Source organism: Microcebus murinus, chromosome 10, assembly GCF_040939455.1.
Source record: "Microcebus murinus isolate Inina chromosome 10, M.murinus_Inina_mat1.0, whole genome shotgun sequence".
NCBI lineage: Eukaryota > Metazoa > Chordata > Mammalia > Primates > Cheirogaleidae > Microcebus > Microcebus murinus.
Window position 1 is genome coordinate 93976589 of NC_134113.1, and position 26118 is coordinate 94002706.

The 26118-nt window shown below is 36.4% G+C and overlaps 2 protein-coding genes and 1 pseudogene across 4 annotated transcripts; 1 reads left to right on the forward strand and 2 right to left on the reverse strand.

The window, feature by feature from the left end:
- The first annotated feature begins 1388 nt into the window (after positions 1–1388).
- On the forward strand, positions 1389–25077 carry CLEC6A (C-type lectin domain containing 6A). 2 transcript variants are annotated; one of them, XM_012760693.2, is made up of 6 exons: positions 1389–1548; positions 3057–3146; positions 4585–4686; positions 8423–8574; positions 20702–20817; positions 22439–25077. In XM_012760693.2, the coding sequence occupies exons 1-6, from the start codon at positions 1521–1523 to the stop codon at positions 22581–22583; spliced, it is 633 nt and encodes a 210-aa protein (XP_012616147.1). In that variant the 5' UTR covers positions 1389–1520; the 3' UTR covers positions 22584–25077. The 2 variants fall into 2 exon arrangements, with proteins under 2 accessions (XP_012616147.1, XP_012616148.1); XM_012760694.2 differs by lacking the exon at positions 3057–3146.
- LOC105869091 (proteasome subunit alpha type-1 pseudogene) lies at positions 9266–10401 on the reverse strand (annotated as a pseudogene). The gene has a single exon (XR_001153004.3). The product of XR_001153004.3 is annotated as a proteasome subunit alpha type-1 pseudogene (transcript).
- On the reverse strand, positions 12551–13174 carry LOC142873301 (large ribosomal subunit protein eL29-like). Its single transcript, XM_076006851.1, has one exon. It carries the CDS (start codon positions 13130–13132, stop codon positions 12653–12655), a length of 480 nt encoding a protein of 159 aa, XP_075862966.1. The 5' UTR covers positions 13133–13174; the 3' UTR covers positions 12551–12652.
- Positions 25078–26118: the final 1041 nt, after the last annotated feature.

Below are 26118 nucleotides of genomic sequence, written 5' to 3' on the forward strand. Positions count from 1 at the left end.
AGGCCCTTCCCTAGGCTTTCCTCTCAGCTCACAGACAGCGCCAGCGCCAGAGGACCTAGGAGCAGACTTTACTCTTCCCAGAAATTTACTTTCCCACATTTTCCCTCCTTTTGGAATTCTGAAGATATTCTCTTCTTTGTCTTCTGGCCTAAAGGAAGAAGCTGAGGCCACATTAATATAGAGAGTTTATTTGGGCCAAGATTGAAGACAGCTGCTTGGGAGCACAGTTAGAAGTTGCCTTGGGAAGTGCTCTGGCTAACAAAGGGGAGGCTCAAGTTTTAGAAAGAAGGACAAATCAGGAGAGGGGTTGGCTCCAAAAGTTGTCTGGCAGGAATTCCCGTCAGTGTACAGAAATAACATTGGTTAATGATTGGCTATCCATTGTTGAATGACAGGGTGTATGGCATGTTGTGGCTACTTGGTGTCAGTCTACAGGCTGCATGGCAAGGGGCTTCAAGAGGTGATCATTTAGCTCAAGGAGGAGAGTTGATGTGACTCCTGTTACATTTTAAAGGGGCTCGCATTTGTCAGATTAAAAGTTTTTAAAATTTCTTATCACTATATAATATTTATAGATCTTTGTTAAAATATTATTTAAGCAAGGCCTCTAAGCCACTGCCTTGAGAGACAGAGAGATACTTTTGAACTGAGTGCTCGAGTGATGGGCACAGCATGTATGAATAAACTTCTGCTGACTAATCTGACTTTTGCTTTCAGGAGACTGTCTCAACTAAGAACCTATGAGGAAAAGAAAAATATTATATTTTCTACTTATAGCATAGAATTCATGAAGCCTGCTTCTGATTTTATACCACTCAGCTCCCTTTACCTAATCAGGGTGATGAGAAAACATTACTAACCTCCGGTCAATATTAGTCTTGATGCAACAATAGCAATGTTTCCCCAACTTTGTAGATAGTTTCTGGAATGTTCCATTATACAATTACATTCCTGAACAATGTCCACGAGTTTTATGTTATTTACTGTATTACTACTCTTAATACCTAAGTCATATCTATTCAACCAGACTTTTGCTTATTTCCTAGGACACTGATCAACATATGGATTAAAGCTTGCATAAAATAAGTAAACAATACAAAGGGTGGTTAGGGAGCACTTAATTTAATTGTGGTCTAATTTAATTATGGTCGACAGATAAAATTCTTTAGTTTTCTATTTTGCATTCAAGAATGAATAGGAATCGGAGAGAGAAATTTTATGTTAGGAACTGAAGAAATGATATCAGTTTTCTTGTCAACGTTCTCATGAGCTATTTTCCGTATATTTCTCAATTCCTCTTTTGTTTTTTCCTATGTCTTTAAATCACTGGAAACTTTAGTTGAAACTATGACTTCCTTTTTTCAAGTATACTTAGTATTGGGAATCTCTTAGTCTTATCAGAATGTGTAGCCATATGTCTCCAAGATCAGGCCTCTTTGAATGAAGCCAGGTCTCTGGATAGCATCTTCAGGGAGAAAGATACAGAAGGTTCCTGGACCTTCTGAACACAGGGAGCCCACATGATGGTGCAAGAAGGGCAGCCTCAAGGTGAGCATTCCCTTTCTCAGTTCCACAAAGAAAGGTCTATTAGAAGTGTGATGAGATGGTAAGAATCATCCGGAAAGAAGAGGTAGACAATGAACAGATCGAAGGGATAATGATTGAACCAATATGGTAGACTTGTGAAATAAAGAGCACTGCCTCAGAGACAGAAGCACTTGAAAATAAGAAACCAAATATGCATATTTTTGGGGTGGGGAGCTTGTAGCAGATTTTATCAAAAGTTTAGGAAAACAGAGGAGATTTACACAGTGGAATGTAAATAGCTAAAAAATAGATTATTAGATATCTCTGTTCTTAAAAGTCCTTTGACTATTTTTGAAATTCAAATACCAGTATTCTTTCAAATTGCCCTGGCTTACATTTTTGTACTCCTTTCTCATTCTTTTCAGAAGGAAAAAATTCTTCCTTTTTTTAATGCATGAAAATTTGACTTTAGCTCCAACCCTTTGCATATCCATGAATAGTATTTTTTATTTTTATTAAAAATATCATATGGATACATAATAGTTGTACATACTTATGGGACACATGTGATGTTTCGATACATTTTGATACAAGCATACCATGCATTATGATCATATCTCGTAATTGGGATATCCATCACCTGAAATGTAAATGATAAATATAATATTTATCATTTCTTTGTGTTGAGAGCATTCCAGATCTACTCTTCTAGTTATTTTGAAATACAATATAAATTATGGTTAACTATAGTTGCCCTATTGTGCTACCAAATGCTAGATCTTATTTCTTCTATCTTACTATATTTTTGTACCCATTAGCCAACCCCTCTTTATCATTCCCTCCCCACTACACCCTTCCCAGCCTCTGGTAACCACCATTCTATTCACTACTCTCTTTGTGATCAGGTTTTTTTGTTTTGTTTTTAGCTGTCACATATGAATGAGAACATAACTAACTTTGTCTTTCTGTGCCTGCCTAATTTCATTTAACATGTTGTCCTCCAGTTTCACCCATGTGTTGCAAATAACAGGATTTCATACTTTTTAACGGTAGAATAATATTCCATTGTGCATATATAACACATTTTCTTCATCCATTCATCTGTTCATGGACACTGAGGTTGATTCCGTATGTCGGCTATTGTGAATAGTGCTGCAGTAAATGCGGGAGTGCAGATATCTCTTTGATATGCTGAAGAAACCAAATATTAATACAGAGATATGAGAAGTGGGAGACAAAAGTGATGTTTTGAGAAAGATAGGAAATCAACAGAAATGTAATATTTAAGAAGAAAGAATAAGGAAATGGAAATTACAGTCAGGGGAGGACGCATTTGCCCAAATTGTTTTGGGCTTCAGAGCTGCTACCTGGTTATTTATTTGGAGAGACTTTTCAAGCTCTCTTCTTGCTTGAAGTTTTTAATTACTCTGAAGTTCTTCATCCAGTTTCTTCATTGCCCTGAACTTCCTGGGGATTCTGGCTCCCTGGCCCTCTGGTCATTACTTGCATTTGTTTTGCTGGTCTTGCAGAGAAAGGAGCCTGTTCGTGCTTGAGGCTCTGGTGTGTTGCTGTGATTTCCATGGCACTCCTCAGTGTTTGTTTCATTGTGAGCTGTGTGGGTAAGTTCTCCACTGACATGCGTTCCCTTGGTCTCTGCCCCTCAGTATTCTATGAAGATTCTCTGAGGTATGTTCTCCTTTACTCTATTACTATGTCAGCTCTTACATGGAATGCCACACTTTCTTGATTTCTCCTTGTCTCTTTCCTGCTTTTCCTTTATCTTTTGATAACTGACTCTTGTAGATTTACTTTGCTTACTTTTATTAGCATTTCTCTGAATCACAGCCTCACATATGCATGTCACGTCCTTGTAGCCATCATCTAAGACACCATCTTCCAGGACTGGGTCCACTAGTGATCTTGTGTTCTCTAGTCACAAAACCCCTCTAATGGAAGTCCAACTGTACTTACTTTTATAGTGGTCATACTTTAGATTACAGTCTTTGATTCATGTTGGAGTCTTTCCCAATATAAGAGGAAAAAGTGTTCAAATGAAATAATGGAGATAAAGAGAATACAGTATTTCTTCCCTGTCCTATTTGCCTCCAAATACATATTCTCAAGTCCATTGTGTGAGAGGTCTCAAAGAACTTCTTGCTCTCCGATTCACAGTTTGGTCCTCTATTCACTGATCAGGTGATTGAAAATAGTTATTGAATAGTCTGGGAGGGAGTGAAAGTGACTTCCTATGGTGAACAGGTCATGGTTGCAGTTTCCTCAAAGATGTAAATAAATCTCATAGTGTTTAGTAAAACACAAATACTCATCACTAAAGTTAGAGTTTGGTTTTCTTTTCATAATGAAGTGCAAGAGGGAAGGGGGTTTAAGAATTAATGCATTAATTCAAGATGAAACAGAAATTCAGAACCCAAAAACAAGGGCTATAAGAAAGATAGAAAGGTTTAACTGTACTGAGCTCAGTAGTAGAAGGACACAAAAGAAATGAGTGAAGAATCAGGTCATGACCTGAGAGAGAATAGGCCTTGTTCAATGTGTACATCCATGAACATAAAGTTAATTTAAAATGTCTCCATAAATATTTAAAGTCTCCACTTGTTTGTTATTTACCCATATGTTTATCTGTGACTACCTACAGTTAGAAATATTTTGAAAACATCAAAATAACTTGTATGCTTCCTTCATGCTTATTAAAATTAAGGAGAAGCAGACATCTAGTGAGTTGATAAATATCTATTGATGACTTTGTGGCAGTTACTATTCTAGGCATTTGTGATTGATGTAGAAAACAAGTGGAATCTCAGCCCTAGAATATGGACCTTAAATTCTAGCAGGGAAAAGATCAAAAGTAAAGGTGCAGATATATAAACAAACAAATAAGGTAAATGAATACACGTAAGCAATCGTTCTGCATGGTCATAATTGGGATTGTGTAGAGAAAAGAGTGGGGGTTGGAGGTAAACTGCATGGCACAGACATAGAGAACAAGGCTCTATAGCAAGAGATGGATGAACACTAATCCTTGCTCTTCCTTCACAGTGACTTATCATTTTACACATGGCAAAACTGACAAAAGGCTGTCTGAACTGCACATGTATCATTCAGGTGTAACCTGCTTCAGTGAAGGGACAAGGGTGACAGGTAAATCTTTACAATGCTCAACTAGACTTTCTCTTTTTTCAGAGAGGGATCAGGATTGAATTCAAGATTGGTATGTTCTATTGTGTGTGCTGTGTGCACGCGCTTTTATTAAAGTCCCTGCTTGGATATCTTCATGACTTTTCTAAACTTACATGTTAGTATTGGACTCCAGATATGCTCCCCCCAACAATTCTTTCTTCAGACTTCTTGATCTCAATAAGTATTATCAACCTACATACATGTAATTTGCTCAAACCAACCCTGAAAATTATTCATAATAATTTTCACAATGTTTATATTCTTTTCACCTTCAAGTGCATAAAATTCTCTCTTTGATATCTAAGGTTCCCCATTATTAATACTCATCTTTATCCTAAATACCAGCGTTATTAATGGTCAGGATGACACTGTCCCTCTTCCCCAGATATAGTGCTGGTAACTTTGTATGTGGAGAGTTGGGAGAGTTGAATCTAGGATCATGGTCTGCTTCACAACATGCCTAGTGAAAAAGCCAAAAAGAAACAGTGTAGATGAATATAGTGGTCTTCATGGCCTTAATCCTTCCAAGTAAAGAAATGTAACCTAGGCAGATGTCAGACTTTTGCTATTTCAAGAGCTAACTAATTCACGCCTCTGTTTTCATGGAGAAACTTGTGAGAAGTAAAGAAAGGGCAGAAGCTTCTTTGTATTTCTCTGAGATGCTAGAATTTTCTCTTTTTTGGTATTTGGTGAGAACATGCATGGGATGCAAAGGGTGGTTTCTCCACTCTCCTTGACCTGTGGTTTTCTTATCACATGGGGTTTTTTTGCTGGAATAATTGCAGAGCTGACTCTTTTGGGAAAAAAACTGTAATTCTATCAGGATAATCCTCCTCCCACTTACGCTGGACCACTCCTGCAACAACAACTATCATTTAAAAGAATATTTTCCTGGAAGCAGCCATAGGCACTTCAGCTTTTGCCTTCAGAGTGCTCTGAAATGGGACAGCGTTAGATATTATTTAGATTAACTCCACACCCATCTGGTATAAGAGACTGTAAATTATATATACAACCTAAAATTATGGCTAACCAGGCTGTTCAATACAACGAATCCAGGTTACAGATAAGTTTATATGATAAAATTATTTTATATAATGTCATATCAGCAAATGAAAGTGTTCAAATTTTAACGATGTTCTTTCAAATTATTATTATGGTGAAAAATAAAAGTAAAACTCCAAATGAAATTTCCATTTGATTAAAGTTAAAAAGTAATTGAAATTCACTTTCTATCTTCCCCAATTTTTTTTCCCACTCAGCTCAGTGTCAGTCAGTGTTGAGGCGTTCTGTGGCATGGGCAGAGTTTCTTCAATGGGCCTGTATTCTGCCCAGACCAGTTTTCTTTGGACTGTTTTGCTTGTCGACCCCCCACAAGGATTTTGAAAGAGTGTGTTTCCTCTTATACAATTTAATTTGACATCTAACTTCCTTCATCATACTATAGAAGCAGGGGCTTTAATTTCTGGAACACTGTAAATATTGAATTTAAAATCCAAAACTGTTATAGCTCTTCTAAAAATGTATTGATATCTACTTGTGTCTAAATATCATTACAAAGTTTTAACCCCTATTATCTATTAAAAAAAGAATAAATATATTTACTAGTCAGTTGTTTTATGTCATTCTCTATCCCCTTGAACTAATATTTACATCACACTTCCCCTATCTACTAAAATATGTAGATAAGTATGTTTAATATTTTAAGTTCCTGTGTACCACCAGGTTTAAGTGTCATAAAATTTGTTCTGGATTGACTTATTTTTACAATTATTAGCAGGACACAATATTCAAAACATCACAAATTTATTATACATTTTGATAAATCATTAGTAATAAAATAAAGCTATGCTGGAAGTCTACCTGTTAATGAGATGAATGGAGCTTTTAAACAATGCAATCAAATGTATTAATAACTATAATGAGATAATTTTATTGCTAGGATGAGTTGGATTTCAGCATCAATTCTACTCGTATTTTTCAATTTAGTGATACAACCTGAAAAATCTTACTCACCTAAATAAGTAGATAGGGTATGGGATTGGTGGCTTATACCTCTAATTCTAGCACTTTGGGAGGCTCAGGTGGGAGAATTGTTTGAGGCCAGGGGTTTGAGACTACCCTGGGCAATTGTGAGACCAGTATCCACAAAAAAATTAGCTGAGCATGGTGGTGTGTGCCTATAGTCTCAGCTACTTGAGAGGCCGAGGCAGGAGGATCACTTGAACCCAGGAGTTGGAGGCTATAGAGAACTATGATTTTGCAACTGCACTCCAGCTTGGCGACAGAGCCAGACCCTGTCAAAAACAAAACAAAAAAGAGTAGATAGGAATGGAAGGAGCTTTTTTAGACTTTCACACAATTTTTGGAATTCTTTCAGAATTATCTGCCTAAGATTATATAATAATCTATTATCAAAGATTATTTGTAATGGTCTGTTAACTAAGAATTTGATAAGGTTATTCTGCAATGTTGTTGAAAGTGAAGAATAAGAAATAGAATAATTTGCAAAAGATTTGTTATTTCTCAGTTAGTAGTCATTTGCTTTCTCAATTTCTGGGAAGGATACCCAAAAAGTCTTAATAAGGCTTATCAAATGATTATTATTTACATCTGTTATTATTTTTATACTTACAAAGCACTTTGATCAGCTTATTATTCTCAGAATGGATTGTGAAAATAAAATATGATTAATGTCAGTATGCCCTTTTGACAAACGCTTTTATTGGTCACAATATTTTTTGTCATCCTTGGAGCTGGAGATTTTACATATCGAACTTACAAAAAATGTTTGGCATATATAACTTAATTGGCAAAGTCAATCCCCACCACCAAAATAGTTAGATAAATTAAACTTTTAAAATTCAAGTCGTATGTTAATCAAAGTGTGTAATCATATGTTACACACTTTGAGGAATATTATAAAAAGCAATCATTAATAATTGACAGAATGCATAATTAAAATATATTTCCAAAAGCAATGTTCAAATGATATAGATATGGTTTATCTATTTTATTCATTTAATAACATTATAAAAGCAAGAATAAGTCTGTAGATTGTTTTTTTTAGTCACTTAATATATAATGATGTAACAACATAAAAAATGAATGAAATAGACAAATGGGACTACATCAAACTAAAAAGCTTCTGCATAACAAAGGAAATAATCAACTAGTGAAACAGCAGCCCATGGAATGGGAGAAAATATTTGCAAATCAGCATATATCCGATAAGGGTTAATATCTAGAATATATGAAGACCACATACAACTCAACAATAGCAAAACACAGAATCCAAGGCTCTGTTGCTTGCCCAGGATTGTTAAGCAAAGCTGGGTTTCCGGATTCATCTGCGTTAGTCATTTAAAACTCGAAGAGGACTTGATGCTTGCAATATATAAGGGGCATGAAATAACAGAAACAACCCCAAAACTCAATAGTGACTTTTTTTTGCAAAAACAAAACAAAAACAGAAGAATTCTTCAGGTAAACCATAGTAAATACTAAGGACTTAATGTTAAATATATTTAAGATCAGTTCTATGGACCCAGATTATATAATTCAGGGAAAATAAAAACTTGAATTAAGAAGCCATCTTGAGAAATCAACCAGAGATCCTTGGAGTTTTATGTGTATAGAACATGGTTCTTTAATGTTATCTGTCTCATCTTGCACTTGTTACTTTCACAAAACACAGAAAAAGTCTGGGGGTGTTGCCCAAGTAGTTGGAAGCCATTTGGTTCCAGCTGCTACCTCATTTCTACTGAAGTGGATGATTGGATTCAGAGTGAGCAGAACTGTGTTGAGATGGGAGCACATTTGGCTGTGATCAATACAGAAGCAGAGCAGGTACTTTTCCCCCTCATTTTCACTTTTTCTTAAAGAAAATATTGTAGAAGATCATTTTTCATTTGAAAAATTTTAATTGTGAAAAAACACATAACAGTATTTATTTGTCTTAAACATTCTTAAGTGTTCAGTTCAGTAGTGTTTACTATATTCACATTGTTGTGCAAAGATCTCTAGAACTTTTTCATTTTTCAAAACTGGAATTCTCTCTACCCATTGAACAATTACCAATTTCCCCATCGCTGAAGGCTGTGACATTCTTCTACTTTCTATTTCTGTGACTTTTACTATTTTAGATGCCTCATATAAGTGAAATCATGCAGTATTTGTCCTTTTGTGAATAACTTATTTAACTCAGCATGATGTCTTCAAGGTTCATCCATGTTGTAGTATGTGACAGGATATTCTTCCATTTTAAAGTTGAATAATATTTCATTGTATGCAATATTCCACATTTTCTTTTTGCTTCTTTTATTTGATTTCTTTTTTCCCAGATTTGTTGAGGTATGTCTGAAAGATAAAAATTGTATATATTTAAGGCATACAATGTGATGATTTAATATACATCATGAAATGATTGTCACAATCAAGCTAATTAACATATCTATTACCTCAGATATTTAACTTTCTTCTTCTTCTTCTTGTTTTTTTGTGGTGAGAACACTTAAGAAATTACATTTCCTTCCATTCATTTCTTTTTTTTTTTTTTAGGAGGTGAAATAATTTTATTTCACAGTTGTCTTTTAAACCACAAAGACACTATTTTCTTCATATAAAAACATTAGCACAGATACCTATACTTTCTAGAAAATGATACATATACCCTCTGAAAGAAAAATGAATCCCATTATATGGCATCAATGAGGCTGCTTGGAAACAACTCACATCTGGACTGATTCCTAAACATACCATTCCACTACTCTGCAACTTTTGGTTCAAAGTATAGATTACTGTCATCAGTATGTGTTCCTGCATTCTTACATATTTGATAATGCACATATAGAATGGTTTATCACTTAATGTTCCATTGGCTCATCAGCCTTTTCTGCAGGTTCATCAGCAGGTTGAGCAGGCTGTGACTTTCTCTGTGGTCTTTCTTCTAGACCTTCCAGGAATGGAGACACATCATCATCATCATAGATTGTAAACTCCAAGTCTTTACCAACAATTCCAATGGAAACATTCTTTGTAGTTAGGTCCTGCTCTGCAGGAAGTGTCTCTCTTAGGGCACGCAGACCATGTTTAACCAGTTCATTTAAATTGCACTCCATAAATTCGGACATATGTCTCTCCAAGTAAGTACGAGCTGATTGGGAACGGGCTCCAATGGACATAGCTCGGCAGTCGAAGTAGTTAGCAGATGGACAGGTTTGGAAAATGTGAGGACCCATATCATCATAACCAGCAATAAGCAGCCGAACACCATACGGTCTCCGGCCATATGGTTGTGTTGGTATCTGGGTCTTGCTTCCGATTAGAGAGACAAGACGAGACACAGGAAGTGGTCTGTCAAATACAAATCTGGAATCCAAACACTCCTGGCGCATAAAATTACACAACAGTCTAGCATCAGCAGTAAGCCCCGCAATTGAGATACCAATATGGTTGTCAACATGGAGAATTTTTTTCTGATGAGCTGCAAGCTCTGACTGTGCCCTTTTCAAAGCTACCAACCCTGCATGGGTTTTTGACTTCAGACCAACTGTGGCTGAACCTTGTTTAACAGCTTCCATTGCATATTCAATTTGATGAATCCTGCCCGGAGGGCTCCACACGGTAACATCATTGTCATACTGGTTGCAAAACATGGTTCCGGCGCGGGCCTGGCTCTCATTTCTTGATTGTCATTTAGGTTGCTTCCACTTTGTAGCTATTGTGAAGAATGCTGCAATAAATATGGATGTTCAAATATCTCTTGATATCAGAGATATCTGATATCTCTTGATATCAGAGATCCTGCTTTCAATTCTTTGGGATATATACTCACAAGTGGGATTTCTGGATCACATGGTAATTCTATTTTTATGTTTTTGAGGAACCACCATACTGTTTTCCATAGTGGCTGCACCATTTTACATTGGCACTGAGAGTGCACAAGGGTTCCATTTCTCCAATACTTGCTATTTTCTGTTTTTGATTTTGATTTTTGGATAGTGGCAATCCTAATGGGTGAGAGATGATATCTCGTTGTGGTTTTGATTTGCATTCCTTTAATGGTTAGTGATGTTGAGCATCATTTTGTATGCTTGTTTGCCATTTGTGTATCTTCTTTGGAGAAATGTCTATTCCAGTGCTTTGCCCGCTTTTTAATTAGGATCTATGTTTTGCTATTGTTGAGTTGTATGTGTTATTTTGTTTGTTTGTTTTTTTTTTTTTTTAGACAGAGCCTTGCTTTGTTGCCCAGGCGAGAGTGAGTGCCATGGCGTCAGCCTAGCTCACAGCAACCTCAAACTCCTGGGCTCAAGTGATCCTCCTGCCTCAGCCTCCCGAGTAGCTGGGACCACAGGCACGCGCCACCATGCCCGGCTAATTTTTTCTATATATATTACTTGGCCAATTAATTTCTTTCTATTTATAGTAGAGACAGGGTCCTGCTCTTGCTCAGGTTGGTTTTGAACTCCTGACCTCGAGCAATCCACCCTCCTCGGCCTCCCAGAGTGCTAGGATTACAGGCGTGAGCCACCGCGCCCAGCCTGTATGTGTTCTTCATATATTCTTGATATTAACCCTTATCAGATATATGCTGATTTGCAAATATTTTCTCCCATTCCATGGGCTGCTGTTTCACTAGTTGATTATTTCCTTTGTTATGCCAAACTTTTTAGTTTGATGTAGCCCCATTTGTCTATTTTTTCTTTTGTTGCCTGTGCTTTTGGTATTATATCCAGTACATTGCCAATTTCAATGTCATGAATATTTTTTCTTATGTTTTCTTCTATGAGTTTTATAGTTTTAGGTCTCATGTTTAGGTCTTTGAAACATTTTGAGTTTATTTCAGTGTATGGTATAAGATAAGGGTCCACCTCCATTCTTTTGCATGTAAGGGTTCAAGTTCATTCTCTTGTTTGTGGATATCCAGTATTCCTAGCACCATTTGTTGAAAGACTATTCTTTCCTCATTGTGTGCTCTTAGCACCTGGTCAGAGATCATTTGGCTATATAAGTGAGGGTTTATTTCTGGACTGCCTATTCTGTTCTGCTGGTCCATATGTCTGTCTTTATGATAATACCATACTGTTTTGATTTTTGCAGCTTTGGAATATACTTTGAAATCAGGAATTGTGAAGCATCCAACTTTGTTCTTTTTTTTTTTTTTTGAGGCAGAGTCTTACTCTGTTGCCTGGGCTAGAGTGTTGTGGTGTCAGCATAGCCCACAGCAACCTCAAACTCCTGGGCTCAAGCAATCCTTCTGCCTCAGCCTCCTGAGTAGCTGGGACTACAGGCATGTGCCACCATACCCAGCTAATTTTTTCTATATATTTTTAGTTGTCAATCCAGCTAATTTCTTTCTTAGTAGAGACGGGATCTCGCTCTTGCTCAGGCTAGTCTTGAACACCTAACCTCGAGTGATCCTCCTGTCTCGGCCTCCCAGAGTGTTAGAATTATAGGCGTGAGCCACCATGCCCGACCACCAACTTTGTTCTTTTCCAAGACTGTTTTGGCTATTCAGGGTCCCTTGAGATTCTATATAAATTTTAGAATTTTTTTCTATTTATAAAAAATATGGCATTGGGATTTTGATAGGGATCACACTGAATCTGTAGTATGGACATTTTAACTTTATTAATCCCACCAGTCCATAAATATGAGATGTCTTTCCATATATTTGTGTCTTTTTTTATTTCCTTCATCAATGTTTTATAGTTTTTGGAGTACAAGTTTTTTGCCTCCTTGGTTAAGATTATTCCTAAGTACTAGTTCTTTTTGATGTCATTTTAAATGGGATTATTCTCTTTTTTTTTTTTTTCCTGCCTCAGGTTTATTTGTACAAATAGTACAGGAGGACCCCAGCCCCATGCAGACAGCAGCCCAGGGGTCACACCAGTCCTTCTGTCCTAATGTTGGCAGACAGAGACTTCTACTCTGGAGCCTTTGCCGGGGTCTGGGCACCTTTGGGAGCCTGAGCTGGGGCTGGAACTGAAGCTGGTGCTGTGGCTGAAGCCACGGACTGGGCCTTGGTTTGATTCTTGGCCTTTGGCCGGCAGAGCCTGAGACCCTTGGCAATGCACGCGCGAGCACGCTTCCCAAGCTTGGGGTGGGCAATGTAGGCAAGTCGACTGAGCTTGCGGCTCATGCCCTTTGGGATCTTAGCCTTAACCTCCTTGGGCTTTGCAAGGGCCTTGATAGCTTCAGCACGTGCACTCATGGCCTTGGCGTTGTTGGCCTGCATCTTCTTCAGGCCCTTCTTGTTGTGCTTCTTGGCAAAGCGCATGTACCTCAGGAACTTGGGATCCACCCCCTTAAGAGATTCGTATCTTTGTGATAGGGGTTTCTTGATGCCATTTCTGTGCCACTTTCGGGACTGGTTGTGTGTGGTGTGGTTTTTGGATTTGGCCATGTCTACACCGTAACACACGTCTGCCGAAGAGCCTGGGACCGGAAGAGCGGGATTATTCTCTTAATTTTCCTTTCAGATTGTTTATTGTTAGTGTATAGAAATGCTACTGATTTTTGTATGTTGATTTTGTATACTGCAACTTTGCTAAATTTGTTTATTAGTTTAAAGAGTATTTTTAATTTAATCTTTAGGGTTCTCTCTATATTAGATTATGTCATCTGTGAACAGAGACAGTTTTATTTCTTACTTTCTGATATCACTTATCTCCAGTGAGAATGGCCTTTATCAAAAAGTCCTTAAACAAAAAATGTTGGCATGGAAGCTGGGAGATAGGAACACTCGTACACTGTTGGTGGGACTGCAAACTATACAACCTCTGTGGAAAGCAATATGGAGATACCTTAAAGAGATACAAGTAGATCTGCCATTTGATCCAACAGTTCCACTACTGGGCATCTACCCAAAAGAACAAGAGACATTCTGTAATAAAGACATCTGCACTCGAATGTTTATAGCAGCACAGTTCACAATTGCAAAGATATGATTTGCATGATTTTTATTTGTTTTCTTGCTTAATTATTCTGGCTAGGATTTCCAGGACTATGTTGAAAAGAGTGACAAGTGGCTGGGTGCAGTGGCTCATGGTTGTTATCCCAGGACTTTGGGAGGCCAAGGTGGGAGGATCTCTTGAGGCCAGGAGTTTGAGAAAAGCCTGGGCAATATAGCGAGGCCCCCACCTCTAAAAAAAAAAATAAGTCATGAAAATGGGCATCCTTGCTTTGTTCCAATCTTACTGGGAAAGCTTTCAGTTTTTCACCATTGAGAAGAATGTTAGCTGTAGACTTTTCATATACAGACTTTATTATGTTGAGTTACTTTTCTTCTTTTCCTTGTTTGCTGAGTGTTTTGTTAGGAAAGTATGTTGAATTTTGTCAAATGGTTTTTATGCATTAATGCAGATAATAATTTCATTTCTGTCCTTCATTATGCTAATGTGGTTCATTACACTGATTTTCATATGTTGAACCACCCTTGCATTCCAGGAATAAATTCCACTTGGTCATTGTGTATAATCCTTTTAATATATTATTGAATTCAGTTTTGTTCTATTTTGTTGAGGATTTTTACATCAGTAGTCATCAGGCATATTAATCTGTTGTTTTCTTGTAGTATCTTTTTTCTGGTTTTGGTATCAGGGAAATGCTGGCCTCATAAAGTGAGTTCAGAAAGTTCCCTCTTCTTTAATTTTTGGATAATGTTTCAGGAAGATCTTACAGGTACCAATTATTCTTTAAATGTATGGTAGAATTCACCAATGAAGCTTTCTGATTCTGGGCTTTTCTTTGTTGGAAGATTTTGATTACTGATTCAATTTTCTTACAAGCTATTGATCTATTCAGATTTTTGTTTCTTCATGATTCAATTTTGGTACGTGGTTTGTTTTTAGGATTTTATCCATTTTTCTAAGTTATCTAATTTGTTGGTGTATAATTATGCATAATAGTCTCTTAAAATCCCTTTTATTTCTGTGGCATCAATTGTAATATCCCTTACTTCACATCTAATTTTAGTCATTTGAGTCTTCTCTTATTTTTCTTAGTCTAGATAAGTGTTCATGAATGTCTCCAACTATCATTGTGGTACTACTTCTCATTTCACCTCTGTTGATGTTTTATATATTTAGTACATGGGTACTAAATATTGGGAACATGTATATTTATAATTCTTATATCTTCCTTCTTTGTCTCTTATGACAGTTTTTGAGTTAAATTCTATTTTGACTGATATAAGTATGGCCACCCATGCTTCTCTTGGTTAGTATTTTCATGGAATATCTTTTCCCATATTTCCACTTTCAGCATATGTGATGTATAAAGCTAAAGTGAGTCTTTTGTATATAGCATACAGTTCTATTTTGTTTTTTCTTTTATCATTCAGCCAGTCTATGGCTTTTGATTGGGCAGCTTAATCCATTTATATTTAAAGTAATTATTGATGGAAAAGCACTTAATATTGCCATTTTGTTTATTGTTTTCTGTGTATCTTACAGGTATCTTGTCCTTCTTTTCTACTGCTGCTTTGTCTTTCATTGATTTTCTGTGGTGGTATGATTTGATTCATTTCTCATTTCCTTTCATGTATTTTCTTTAAGTATTATCTTGTGGTTATCATGGAGATTACATAAAACATATTAAAATTATAAATATCTATTTTAAGATAACTACAATTGCATACAAAAACATCCTTTATTCCTTCATCTTTGCACCAGCTTATTTACTCATGTCACAAATTACATCTTTTTGAATAACTGACCTTGAGCGATCCACCTGCCTCGGCCTCCCAGAGTGCTAGGCTTACAGGCATGAGCCACAGTGCCTGGCCAAATTACATCTTTTATATTGTTTATCCATCAATACAGATTTTATAATATATTTATTTTATACTTTTATCCTTTAAATTCTATACTAGAATTAAAAGTGATTTATGCACTAACATTACATATTATAGAATTCTGTATTTGTGGGTATATTTACTTTAACTGGAAAGCTTTCTTATGCATCCATGATTCTGTCTACTATCCTTTCATTTTAACTTGACCCTCTTTAGTATTTTTGTAGGATGGGTCTAATGATGATAAACTCTCTCAACTTTTGTTTATCTGGGAAATTCTTAATTTCTTCTTCATTTTTTGAATGATGGTTATTCCAGATACAGTTTTCTTAGTTGGCATTTTTTTTTCTTTCAGTACTTTGAATATGTCATCACATTTTTTTCTGGTCTGAAAAGCTTCTCTGAGAAATCTGCTGATAATTATGGGAGATCTCTTCTACATCATGAGCATGTTTCTCTTGCTGCTTTCAACATTCTCTCTTTGTGACCTTTAACAGTTTGATGAACTGTGTCTCAGTATGAATCTCTTAGGATTATTTCTGGCTAGAATTGATTTTATTGAATTGGTATGTCCATTTACCTTCTCAAATTTGGGAAGTTTGGGGACATGATTTATTCAAATAGATTCTCTTCCCTGTTTTCTCTTTATTCTCCTTCTAGGACTCCCATAATACATAAATTGGCCCGTTTGGTGGTTTCCATATGTCCTGTAAGTTCTCTGTACTTTTCTTCATTTCTTTTTAGTTTTGCTCCTCAGACTTGATAATTTCAAATGACTTGTCTTCAAGTTCACTGATTCTTTCTTCTGCTTGAGCAACTCTTCTGTTGAACCTCTCTAGCAAAATTTTCAATTCAGTTATTATATTCTTTGGCTCCAGAGGTTCAGTTTGGTTTTCTTTTATATATTTTCTATATGTTTATTTATATTCTCATTGTGTTTGTGCATGATTTTCTGAATTTTGTTTAGTAGTCCATTGATTACTAAACTCATTGAGACCTTTAAGATAGTAATTTTGAAGTCTTTTGTCAGGTTATTCATAAATTCATCATTGTTTTGGGGACAGTTTCTGGAGACTTATTTTGCTCCTTTAATTTAGCCATGTTTCCCTATTTCATTGCATGCCTTGAGATCTTTTGTTGAGATTTGGGCATTAAAAAACTCATCTGTTCCAGTGTTTATTGATTGGCTTTGTACAGGGGAAGACATTTGCCAATCATCCTGGCTATAGATTCCATGAGTTGCTCAAACTATTTTTGGTGATGCATCTTCCCTGCACTTGTGTGTGTAAATTTCCAGATGAAGTGGCTTACCTTGTGTTATTTTTCAGGAGCATGTAGTCTCTTGCTTTCCCTGATGTCTGTCTGTAGTACCATAATCTCTCTGGAATTGTAGAAATCTGCTGTACCTGCTTTTCTTCTCAGTAGTCACCAAACATCCAAAATATGTTGTCTTTCCCAGCAACATTCTAAATTGGGTGAGACAGAAACAAGTCTGTAAGGCAGTTCACTGGAAAGCCAGAAAGTTGACACATATTTTACTCTTCTCTTTTCCTTCCAAGAGATGCTCAGAGTTGGAATTTTTTTGTTTTGTTTTTATTATTATTTTGTGCAGTGCCTGGTTGGGCAGGAGTTATGGTGGGTAAATGCAACTGACTTTCTTACCTGCATTAATACCAGTGTTCTTGGCTTTGCACTCACCAGTGGTGCTGAAAATTTTTAACTGGTTTCTGGAGTTGACAAAGGCAATCTGGTACATATATTTTTAAGTAAGTGTCTTTTGGGGGAACTAGGGTGTGGGGCTTTCTATTCTGCTATCGTGCTGACATTGGTGGGGCAGGTATTTTTCAAAATAAAAATTATTGTCAGGAATCTTTCCTATATATTATGTAACAACTTTGGCTGAGCAGTACCTTCCCTCCCTGGAATGTAGGGTTATATCAGAGAATCTCAGGACAACACATAATAAATGCTCCTTAAGCCTTCAGATTTAATTCAAAATTAATTTAATTTAGTGTCAATAAAATTACCTATAGGAAAGCAATCTGGACACATCTAAAGGTATTTTAGAAGCCCAATTGGAAAGATGAGAGTAATTGTTTTTTTATGAAATAAATAAATCCACTACAATTAAAATCTAGTGAGCTCTCTTTTATGTTTAACTTTTATAAGTAATTTACTACTTCTTAGAGAAGGAGTAGTTGGAGAAACAAATTTGTATTTTAAGAGCCCAAATGCAATTTCACTGAAAAACAACCAGAAATAAATATGTAATATGTCTGTATTACTCAAGGTGCTCCAGAGAAAAAAAAATATATATGTATGTATAGATATATACACATATATACATGCATATGTAGATACATATATTGTATATATACATATGGAGAGATATATTATGAGGAATTTGATCACATGATTATGGAGGTTGAGAAGGACCACAATATACCATCTGTAAGCAGAAGACCTAGGAAAGCCAGTGATATAACTCCAATTTGAGTCCAAAGGCCTGAGAAACAGGGGAGCCAATGGCATAAATCTTAGTCTAAGGGAAGTAGAAGACTGATGTCTCAGCTTAAGCAGTCAGGCAGATATGAATAAAAAAAGATGAATTCCTCCTTCCTATGTATTTCCTTTTGTTATATATTTTATTTATTTATTTATTTCAGAATATTACAGAGGTACAAATGTTTTGGTTACATAAATTGCTTTTGTACCATTTGAGTCAAAGTTACAAGTGTGCCCATTCCCCAGATAGTGTGCACTGTACCCATTAGTTGTGAACTTACCCACCCCCTCCTTCCACCACTTGCTTGATTTCTGATGAATATAACATTCATCAGTTTCCAGTGTGCACATAAGTGTTGATGGATTGGTTCCAATTTAATGGTGAGTACATACATTGTTTGTTTTTCCATTCTTGTGATACTTCACTTAAAAGAATGGTCTCCAGTTCCATCCAGGTTAGTACAAGAGGTATTAGTTCATCACTTTTTTTATGGCTGAGTAGTACTACATGGTATACATATCACATTCTATTAATCCACTCATGTATTGATGGGCACTTGGATTGTTTCCACATCTTTGCAATTGTGAATTGTGCTGCTGTAAACATTCAAGTGCAGCTGTATATTTTATAGGATGTCATTTTTACCTTTGGATAAATAGCCAGAGGTGGAATTCCTGGATCAAATAGTAGGTCAACTTTTAGTTTTTTGAGGTATTGCCATACTACTTTCCATAGAGGTTGTACTAGTTTGCATCACCTGCAGTGTATGACTGTTCCTATCTCTCTGCATCCATGCCAACACTTGTTTGGAACTTTTTGATAAAAGCCATTCTCACTGGAGTTAAGTGAGATCTCACTGTGGTTTTGATTTGCATTTCCCTGATGATTAGAGATGTTGAGCATTGTTTCAAACGTTTCTTGGCCATTAGTCTATCTTTTCTTGAAAAGTTTCTATTCATGTCTTTTGCCTACTTTTTAATGGAGTTGTTTAATTTTTTGTGCTGATTTCCTTGAGTTCTATATAGATTCTAGTTATCAGCCCTTTATTGGATGTAGAGCATGCAAATGTTTTCTTTAATTCCGTAGGTTGTTTTTTGCTCTAATGATTGTTTCTTATCTGTGCAGAAGGTTTTAATTTGATCAGGTCACATTTGTTTATTTTTGTCGTTGCTGTGATTGCTTTGGGATATTCTTCATAAATTCTTTGCCAAGTTTTATGTCTATAAGAGTTTTTCCAACATTTTCTTCTAGAATTTGTATGGTTTCATGCCTTAAGTTTAAATATCTTATCCATTGTGAGTTGATTTTTGTGAGTGGTGAGAGGTGTGGATCCTGTTTCAGTCTTCTACATGTGGCTATCCAATTTTCCCAGCACCATTTATTGAATAGGGATTCTTTTCCCTAGCATATGTTTTTGTATGCTTTGTCAAAGATAAGAGGCAATATGAGGATGGTTTTATATCTGGGTTATCTGTTGTGATCCATTTGTTTGAATTTCTATTCTTGTGCCAGTCCTATGTTGTTTTGGTTACTATAGCCTTGTAGTATAGCATGAAGTCTGGTCAATTGATGTCTCATAATTTGTTCTTTTTGCTTAAGATTACTTTTGGTATACTCTTAGTTTTGCAGGATACAAATTCTAGGTTGGCCATTATTCTGTTTGAGAAGACTTAGCATGAGGCCTCAATCACTTCTGGTTTATAAGATCTCAGTTGAGAAGTCTTCAGTTAGTCTCATGGATTTCCCTTTGTAAGTTACTGGACACTTTTGCCTTATGGCTCATGAGAGCACCTCTTTCATGTTTATATTGACCAATCTGCTGACTATGTGTCATGCTATTTGCCTCTTTGTGATGAATCTTCAAGGAGTCCTTTGAGGTTTTGCACCTGGATATCTAGATTTCTAGCAAGGCCAGGAAAATTTTCCTCCAGATTTTCCAAGCCTTGGATATTTTCTTCTTTGCCTTCATAGATGCCTATGATTCTTATGTTAGGTCTGTTCACATAATCCCACATTTCTTGTAGGCTTTGCTCTTTTTCTCTTATTTCTCTTCTCTGTCTCTGCAACTAACTTGTTTAATTCAAAGATGTTGTCTTTAAGCTCTGAGATTCTTTCTTCTGCCTGATCTAACCTATATTTAAGCCTTTTTTTGTCTTTCTTTTGTTCCATTTTGTCCCTCAATAGATTGGATAATGCACACCCACATTGGGGAGGGCAATCTACTACTTAGCCCAGCAATTGAAATGCTAGTCTCATCTAAAAATACCTTTGCAGACACACCCATAAATAATGTTAATTTGGTCACCCCTTGGCCCAGTCATGTAGACACATAGAATTAACCATCACAACATTCAAACAAATAAAAAAAGACTGAAAGCACAAAAATGGATTTATGGACCTGTGTACCTTTAAAAACAATTCTGTTTCTTGGTTAAAAAAAAAAAAAAAAGGAATGATACTATGTTTGAGATTGAAATGCCTGTGTTAGGTCTCTCTCCTCCATGAGATGATGTTGGTGTTTTTTGGCCTGTACTCCTGGTCAGTGTACCATGATGTGACTCCTTGCACCTTGGCCTTTCTTCTAAAGAATGGCTCTAAAGACTATAAAGAACTCTTATTCTGTTCACTCTGGAAATTCTAAAGTCTATGACTCCTTCTTTTTCTTCATGTAGAATTTCATTGTCCAGCAGCTGAATGAATCACTTTCTTATTTTCTGGGGCTCTCAGATCCAAAAGGTAATGGCAATTGGCAATGGATTGATCAGACACCTTTCAAGAAAAATGTCAGGTGAGTGCAGACATAGATTAATGAATCATAGGGCCTTTTTACATAGAAAATTTAGGGAAATTTTGTTGGCAGTGACTATTAATGTTAATATTAACAATTATAACAATGATTAGGATCTAACAATTATTAATCCCTTACTAGGCACATGTATTTTCTCAAACTTCATAAAAACTTCTCTCTTTCAGGACTAATGTTATAAATGAAAAATTGAATAACTTGTCCAAGATCAATAAATTAGTAAGATGAGAAACTGGGTCTCAATCCTTGTCTATCTGATTCCAAAAATTGTGCTATAAGCCATTTTATTAATATTTTTCTGCCTCTCAACACAACTAGATACTTAAATTCATCTATAGTTAAGAAGATTCAAAATATTTAGGTCAGAACTGTGTACAATTGTAGTAGGAAAATTACATAAGAGTATTATTTATTTGTGGCTTTTAAAAAAAGAACTTACTTTAATTATACATTACCTTATTTGATTCTCACACAATCTTCTGAGTTATTTAGAGACTTTATTATGATTTCCATTTGTATAGAAGAGGAATCTATTACCTGGGTAGATTAAATTACTATATCAAGGTCAAAATGAATGAATAGCAAAATCAGGTTTAAAAAATTTTTTTTCTTTATTTCAGCATATTACAGGGGTACAAATATTTAGGTTATGTGTATTGTCCTTGCCCTACCTGAGTCAGAGCTTCAAGTGTGTCCATCCCCCAGATGGTGCACACCACACCCATTAGGTGTACATATACCCCTCCCTTCCTTCCCCCTCCCATCTGCCTGACACCTGATGAATGTTACTACTAATGTGCACTTAAGTGTTGATCAGTTAATACCAATTTGATGGTGAGTACATATGGTGCTTGTTTTTCCATTCTTGTGATACTTCACTTAGTAGAATGGGCTCCAGCTCCACCCAGGAAAATGTAAGAGGTATTCATCTTTTTTGTTATGGCATAGTAGAACTCCATGGTATACATAGCCCACATTTTATTAATCCACTCATGTACTGATGGGCACTTGGGTTGTTTCCACATCTTTGCAATTGTGAATTATGCTGCTATAAACATTCAAGTGCAGATGTCTTTTCTATAGAATGTCTTTTAAAACAAGGTCTTTTAACTCCAAAAATAATGTTCGAGCTCCTACCCCTACTGTAGAGTGTATTCCTTGGAAGCAGGGTAACTTTATGTCCAGACACAGGCACCCTAACACTCATTTAAGGCAGCTCCATGAGTACAGAGATATTTAGGAAGAGTACACAGATGTAAGGAGGCAGCCTGTGGGATGTGTCAGTAAGAAAGGAATTGTTTAATAACTGAGGTCAGGAAAAGGGCTCTGTAAAGAGGAGCAAATAAAGATCAGATTCCAGGGAAAAGGTCCAAGAGTGCACCATTTAGAAAAGTTTTGCCAGGAGAATGTTAGAGGAACCAGTGTAGAAGTGTGTGTCCATACTTGAGGTTTTTGAGGAGGGCAATATGAGAAAGGGGCACGATCATTGGAATGCTCTCTCACCCTTAACCATTCTGTTCAACCCCAAACCTATTAATATATACTTTCTAATCAGTCACTGTGCATTCACTGAGGAGTATTTCTACCTTTTATTTCCCTTTAGGTTTTGGCACCCAAATGAGCCCAATTTTCCTGCAGAGCAGTGTGGTTCAATAGTTTTCTGGAAACCTAGAGGATGGGGCTGGAATGATGTTTTCTGTGGTACTAAAAGGAATTCAATATGTGAGATGAAGAAGATTTACCTATGAGTAGAACCTTATTCACTGACACCTTTAAAACTGGGATCTATCATGGAATGATAATTTCTTCTTATAATTTGCATATAATCCTTATGTTATGGAGGTTCAGAAATATTCAGATGCCTCTCTCCCTTTAATCATACCTTTTCTAGTTTCCTCTTTTCCACTAATGGTAGAATGAGTTCTTACTCTCTGTTCTGTTTTTTTTTTTGTTTGTTATTCATTCTTTTCTTTCCTTTCTTCATATTTTCTTCCACAGACATTCTTTGTGGAAGAGTACAGAGGCTGTACTATTTTGTCTGTTAGAAGATTTATAAGGCAATATCTTTTGGAAATTATGACCTTCCTCCCTCAAATGCCATAAAGAAATCTTTTTGGTTAAGATGGTAGTGGGAACTATAATTATCTGGAACTGAAGCATCTGATAGCTCATTCACTCGGCAGCAACATGGTGTTGGCTATTGCTAGGAGCCCTCTGTTCCTCACCACGTGGAACTCTCCATAGGGCTAACTGGCCCTCCTCACAATGTGGTGCTAGCTGCCACGGGAGCAAATGATCCAAGAGGACGAGGGAAAGCAGCAATGTCTTTTATGATCTAGCCTCAGCAGTTACGTACCATAACTTCTGCTGCACCCCACTGGTCACATGGACCAGACCTGACATATAAAGAAAGGGACTACCCAAAGGTCTGAATACCAGAAGGTGAGACTCACTGGGGGCCATCTTGGAGGGTGACTATCACAACAGCATTTTTTAAAAAAGATACAAAAAATGTGTGTTGAAGAAGAAAATAACTAAAAATTCTTATACACTAAAATTATGGACTTTTGTTCATCAAAACACTAAAGAACTGGGGAAAGATATTTTAAATACTTACAACTAAAACAGTATTAATATCAAGAATATATGAACAACTCACAAATCAATTAGAAAAACACAAAGAAATGGGCAAAATATTTGAACAAGTACTATAGAGAAGAGGAAATATATACATTAAACATGTTTTTATAGAGATACTCAGCTTCATTCATAATCTGAGAACTGCAAGTCAAAACCATCATACATCATTTTATACTCATTTTAATGGAAAAAAAGAAACCAATGATACCGAGAGTTGGAGGAAATAATACATCAATGGGATCCCTATACATTACTGGTTTACGTTTAACTTGGTACAACTGTTTTGCGAAGTACATACATGTACATTTTCTTTATATAAATACCATCCAACAAATGCTGTAATGAGAGAGATCTAAGGTCTATGATATGTGGGTATTAAAATGAAGAGGTATTCTGTAGAGATAATTTTAACCAGGGAAACTTTCTGCATAGTATGTTTATATTAGTTAGGTACATATATGGTAAAGTGAAAACAAATCAAAGCTCAACATAGGGGTTACTTCAGGATGGTAGGCAGAGGGGATGGGATTGGGAGGAGCACAGAGACATAGGAGAGATATTTAATAAAATTCTAGTTTTTGTATTGAGTGGGGAAGTTAATATAATGAATATCAAACAAAACAAAATAAGAGCGTCAAGAGGATAGTGTCTGATGAATCTAAAATTATGATTATGTTATTGTGCAAAGTCCAAATATGAAAAATAATTCACTGGAGACTAGATTAATGGAAGCTGGGGGCTTTTGAGTTCAGATCAGATGGCTTTGAGTTCAAGATCACATGGAAGTTGCTGGGATTCTGGGATCCAGAAGCTATTGCCTTCATGCCACCATCACTACAATTGTCTTTCCACCCACATGAGGCTGGTGGCTAGACACTGAATACTCAGTCTAGCCACAAGTGCATCTGGAAACTCGCACTTAATGGTCTTGAGTATCAGCTTAAACATCAGCAGGAAATTAGTTCCTGCTTTGTTTTTACTTTGCATATTTCATGCTATTGAATTTAATTGGTGGTTCCAAATTGCATCAATACCATAGTTGGAAGGGAGTCTGGAAAGTGTAGTTCATAGCTTTCCAGGCTCTGAAGCACTGGCAGACACAGCGTGGGAGGTGGGAATGGGTGTGAGTGCTGACTGATTAGATCCAGCACAGTTGTGATGTAGCATTCTTTAAATATATTGTCACATTTGATCTAAACATCTCTATTCCTAAGTGAGAGGGTCCATAGTTTTCTTTCTGGTGCTATCCTAGTCTGGAATCAGTTTACAATAGCTTAAAAGAGAGAGTCAACATGATTTTCTTTTTCTATTCTCTGAAGTTTAAATTTACCTGTAAAATTCTCTGGACTTGCTCCCTATTTAAGACTACTTCCTTGACTACCTTTTCCTTTTCTTCTATTATTTTGAGACTTGGAATTTTAAACTCTTCTTACTCAATTTTAGTATTTTTTAGGAAACCATCTGTTTCATATTAATTTTTATTTGTTGGTTTAAATTGTGTATAGTATAAGTGCATAATTTTAACTTATCCTTGCATCTGCAGAATGTGTAATACTTTTATGCTGGCTTTTCTAGCTTCTTAAAATAAATGAATATAAGGGAACCCACTGATTTTCAATATTTTTTAATAAAACCTTAAGGGTATATGTTTACTTTGGGTATTATTTTGGCTAAACCCAACAGGTTTTTAAAAATTGATGATCTGATCATTTTTCATTTTCACGTAATGGTAATTGTGGCACCCTGTCCATGTTTTTATGTTTATTTTAATTTACTTTCACTTTGGCCTCCCTTTTGTCTTTAGCTTTGCCTCTCCCTTCTCAGCACCCAAAATGCAGATCAAGAGCATGAAAGGCAAGGGAAAACGTAGGCCTGTGAGGGGTTCACTGCTTACATGACTTGGAAAGACATCTTCTTAGGTCTTTTGCCAGGACCTTAAATTTTTCTCAGACCTTTGGTCTGTGTTAGGACCTAGAGACCACAGGTAGCTGATAACCAGCCGTCAGCTTCTGTATTCTGCTTGCTTGCTTGCTTGCTTAGGAGAGTGGAAAAAGTTTCAGCAGACTCTTATCTGACTCTGGACCTGACATCTTGCCTCTCCTAGTGTGATTAAGTTTAAATACTAAGAAGGGCGATGGTGCATGGCACAACTGCCCACAAGATATAGCCGCTAGCCCCCTGAGGTGCCTGACATGCGTCATATACCTAGGGAAATGCGCTCGGGCTTAGATCACAGAATGCAGAACGTGTTTCAACTAAGATTAATGTCCGTAATTAGGCTGCATCAGAGGCTTCCTCTCAGCTGAATCTTAGCTGCAGCCTGTGACTCCTACAAAACCCATCTCACGGCTCCAACCTCCCTCCACCCCGCTTGTGCTAAAACAAGATTGAGACGTAAGATTAATGCTTCCTCTCGCTTTTGTAAAAATGCTTGCTAATTAGATTTTTAGTGTGGTTTTTGCCTTTAAAAAGGGGCCATTTTTTTCCTAGCTCATTGCTACTTTTCTGTGCCTGCCATTCTGCACAGCAGAAGTGTAGGAAATAGGAACTATAGAAAAAGTAAGGCTAACAGCTTCTTCTAGCTTCTGTTCCCTAAGCTTGCTTGCAATATGTATAGTTTGAGTGAAGCCATATAGGCTTCAG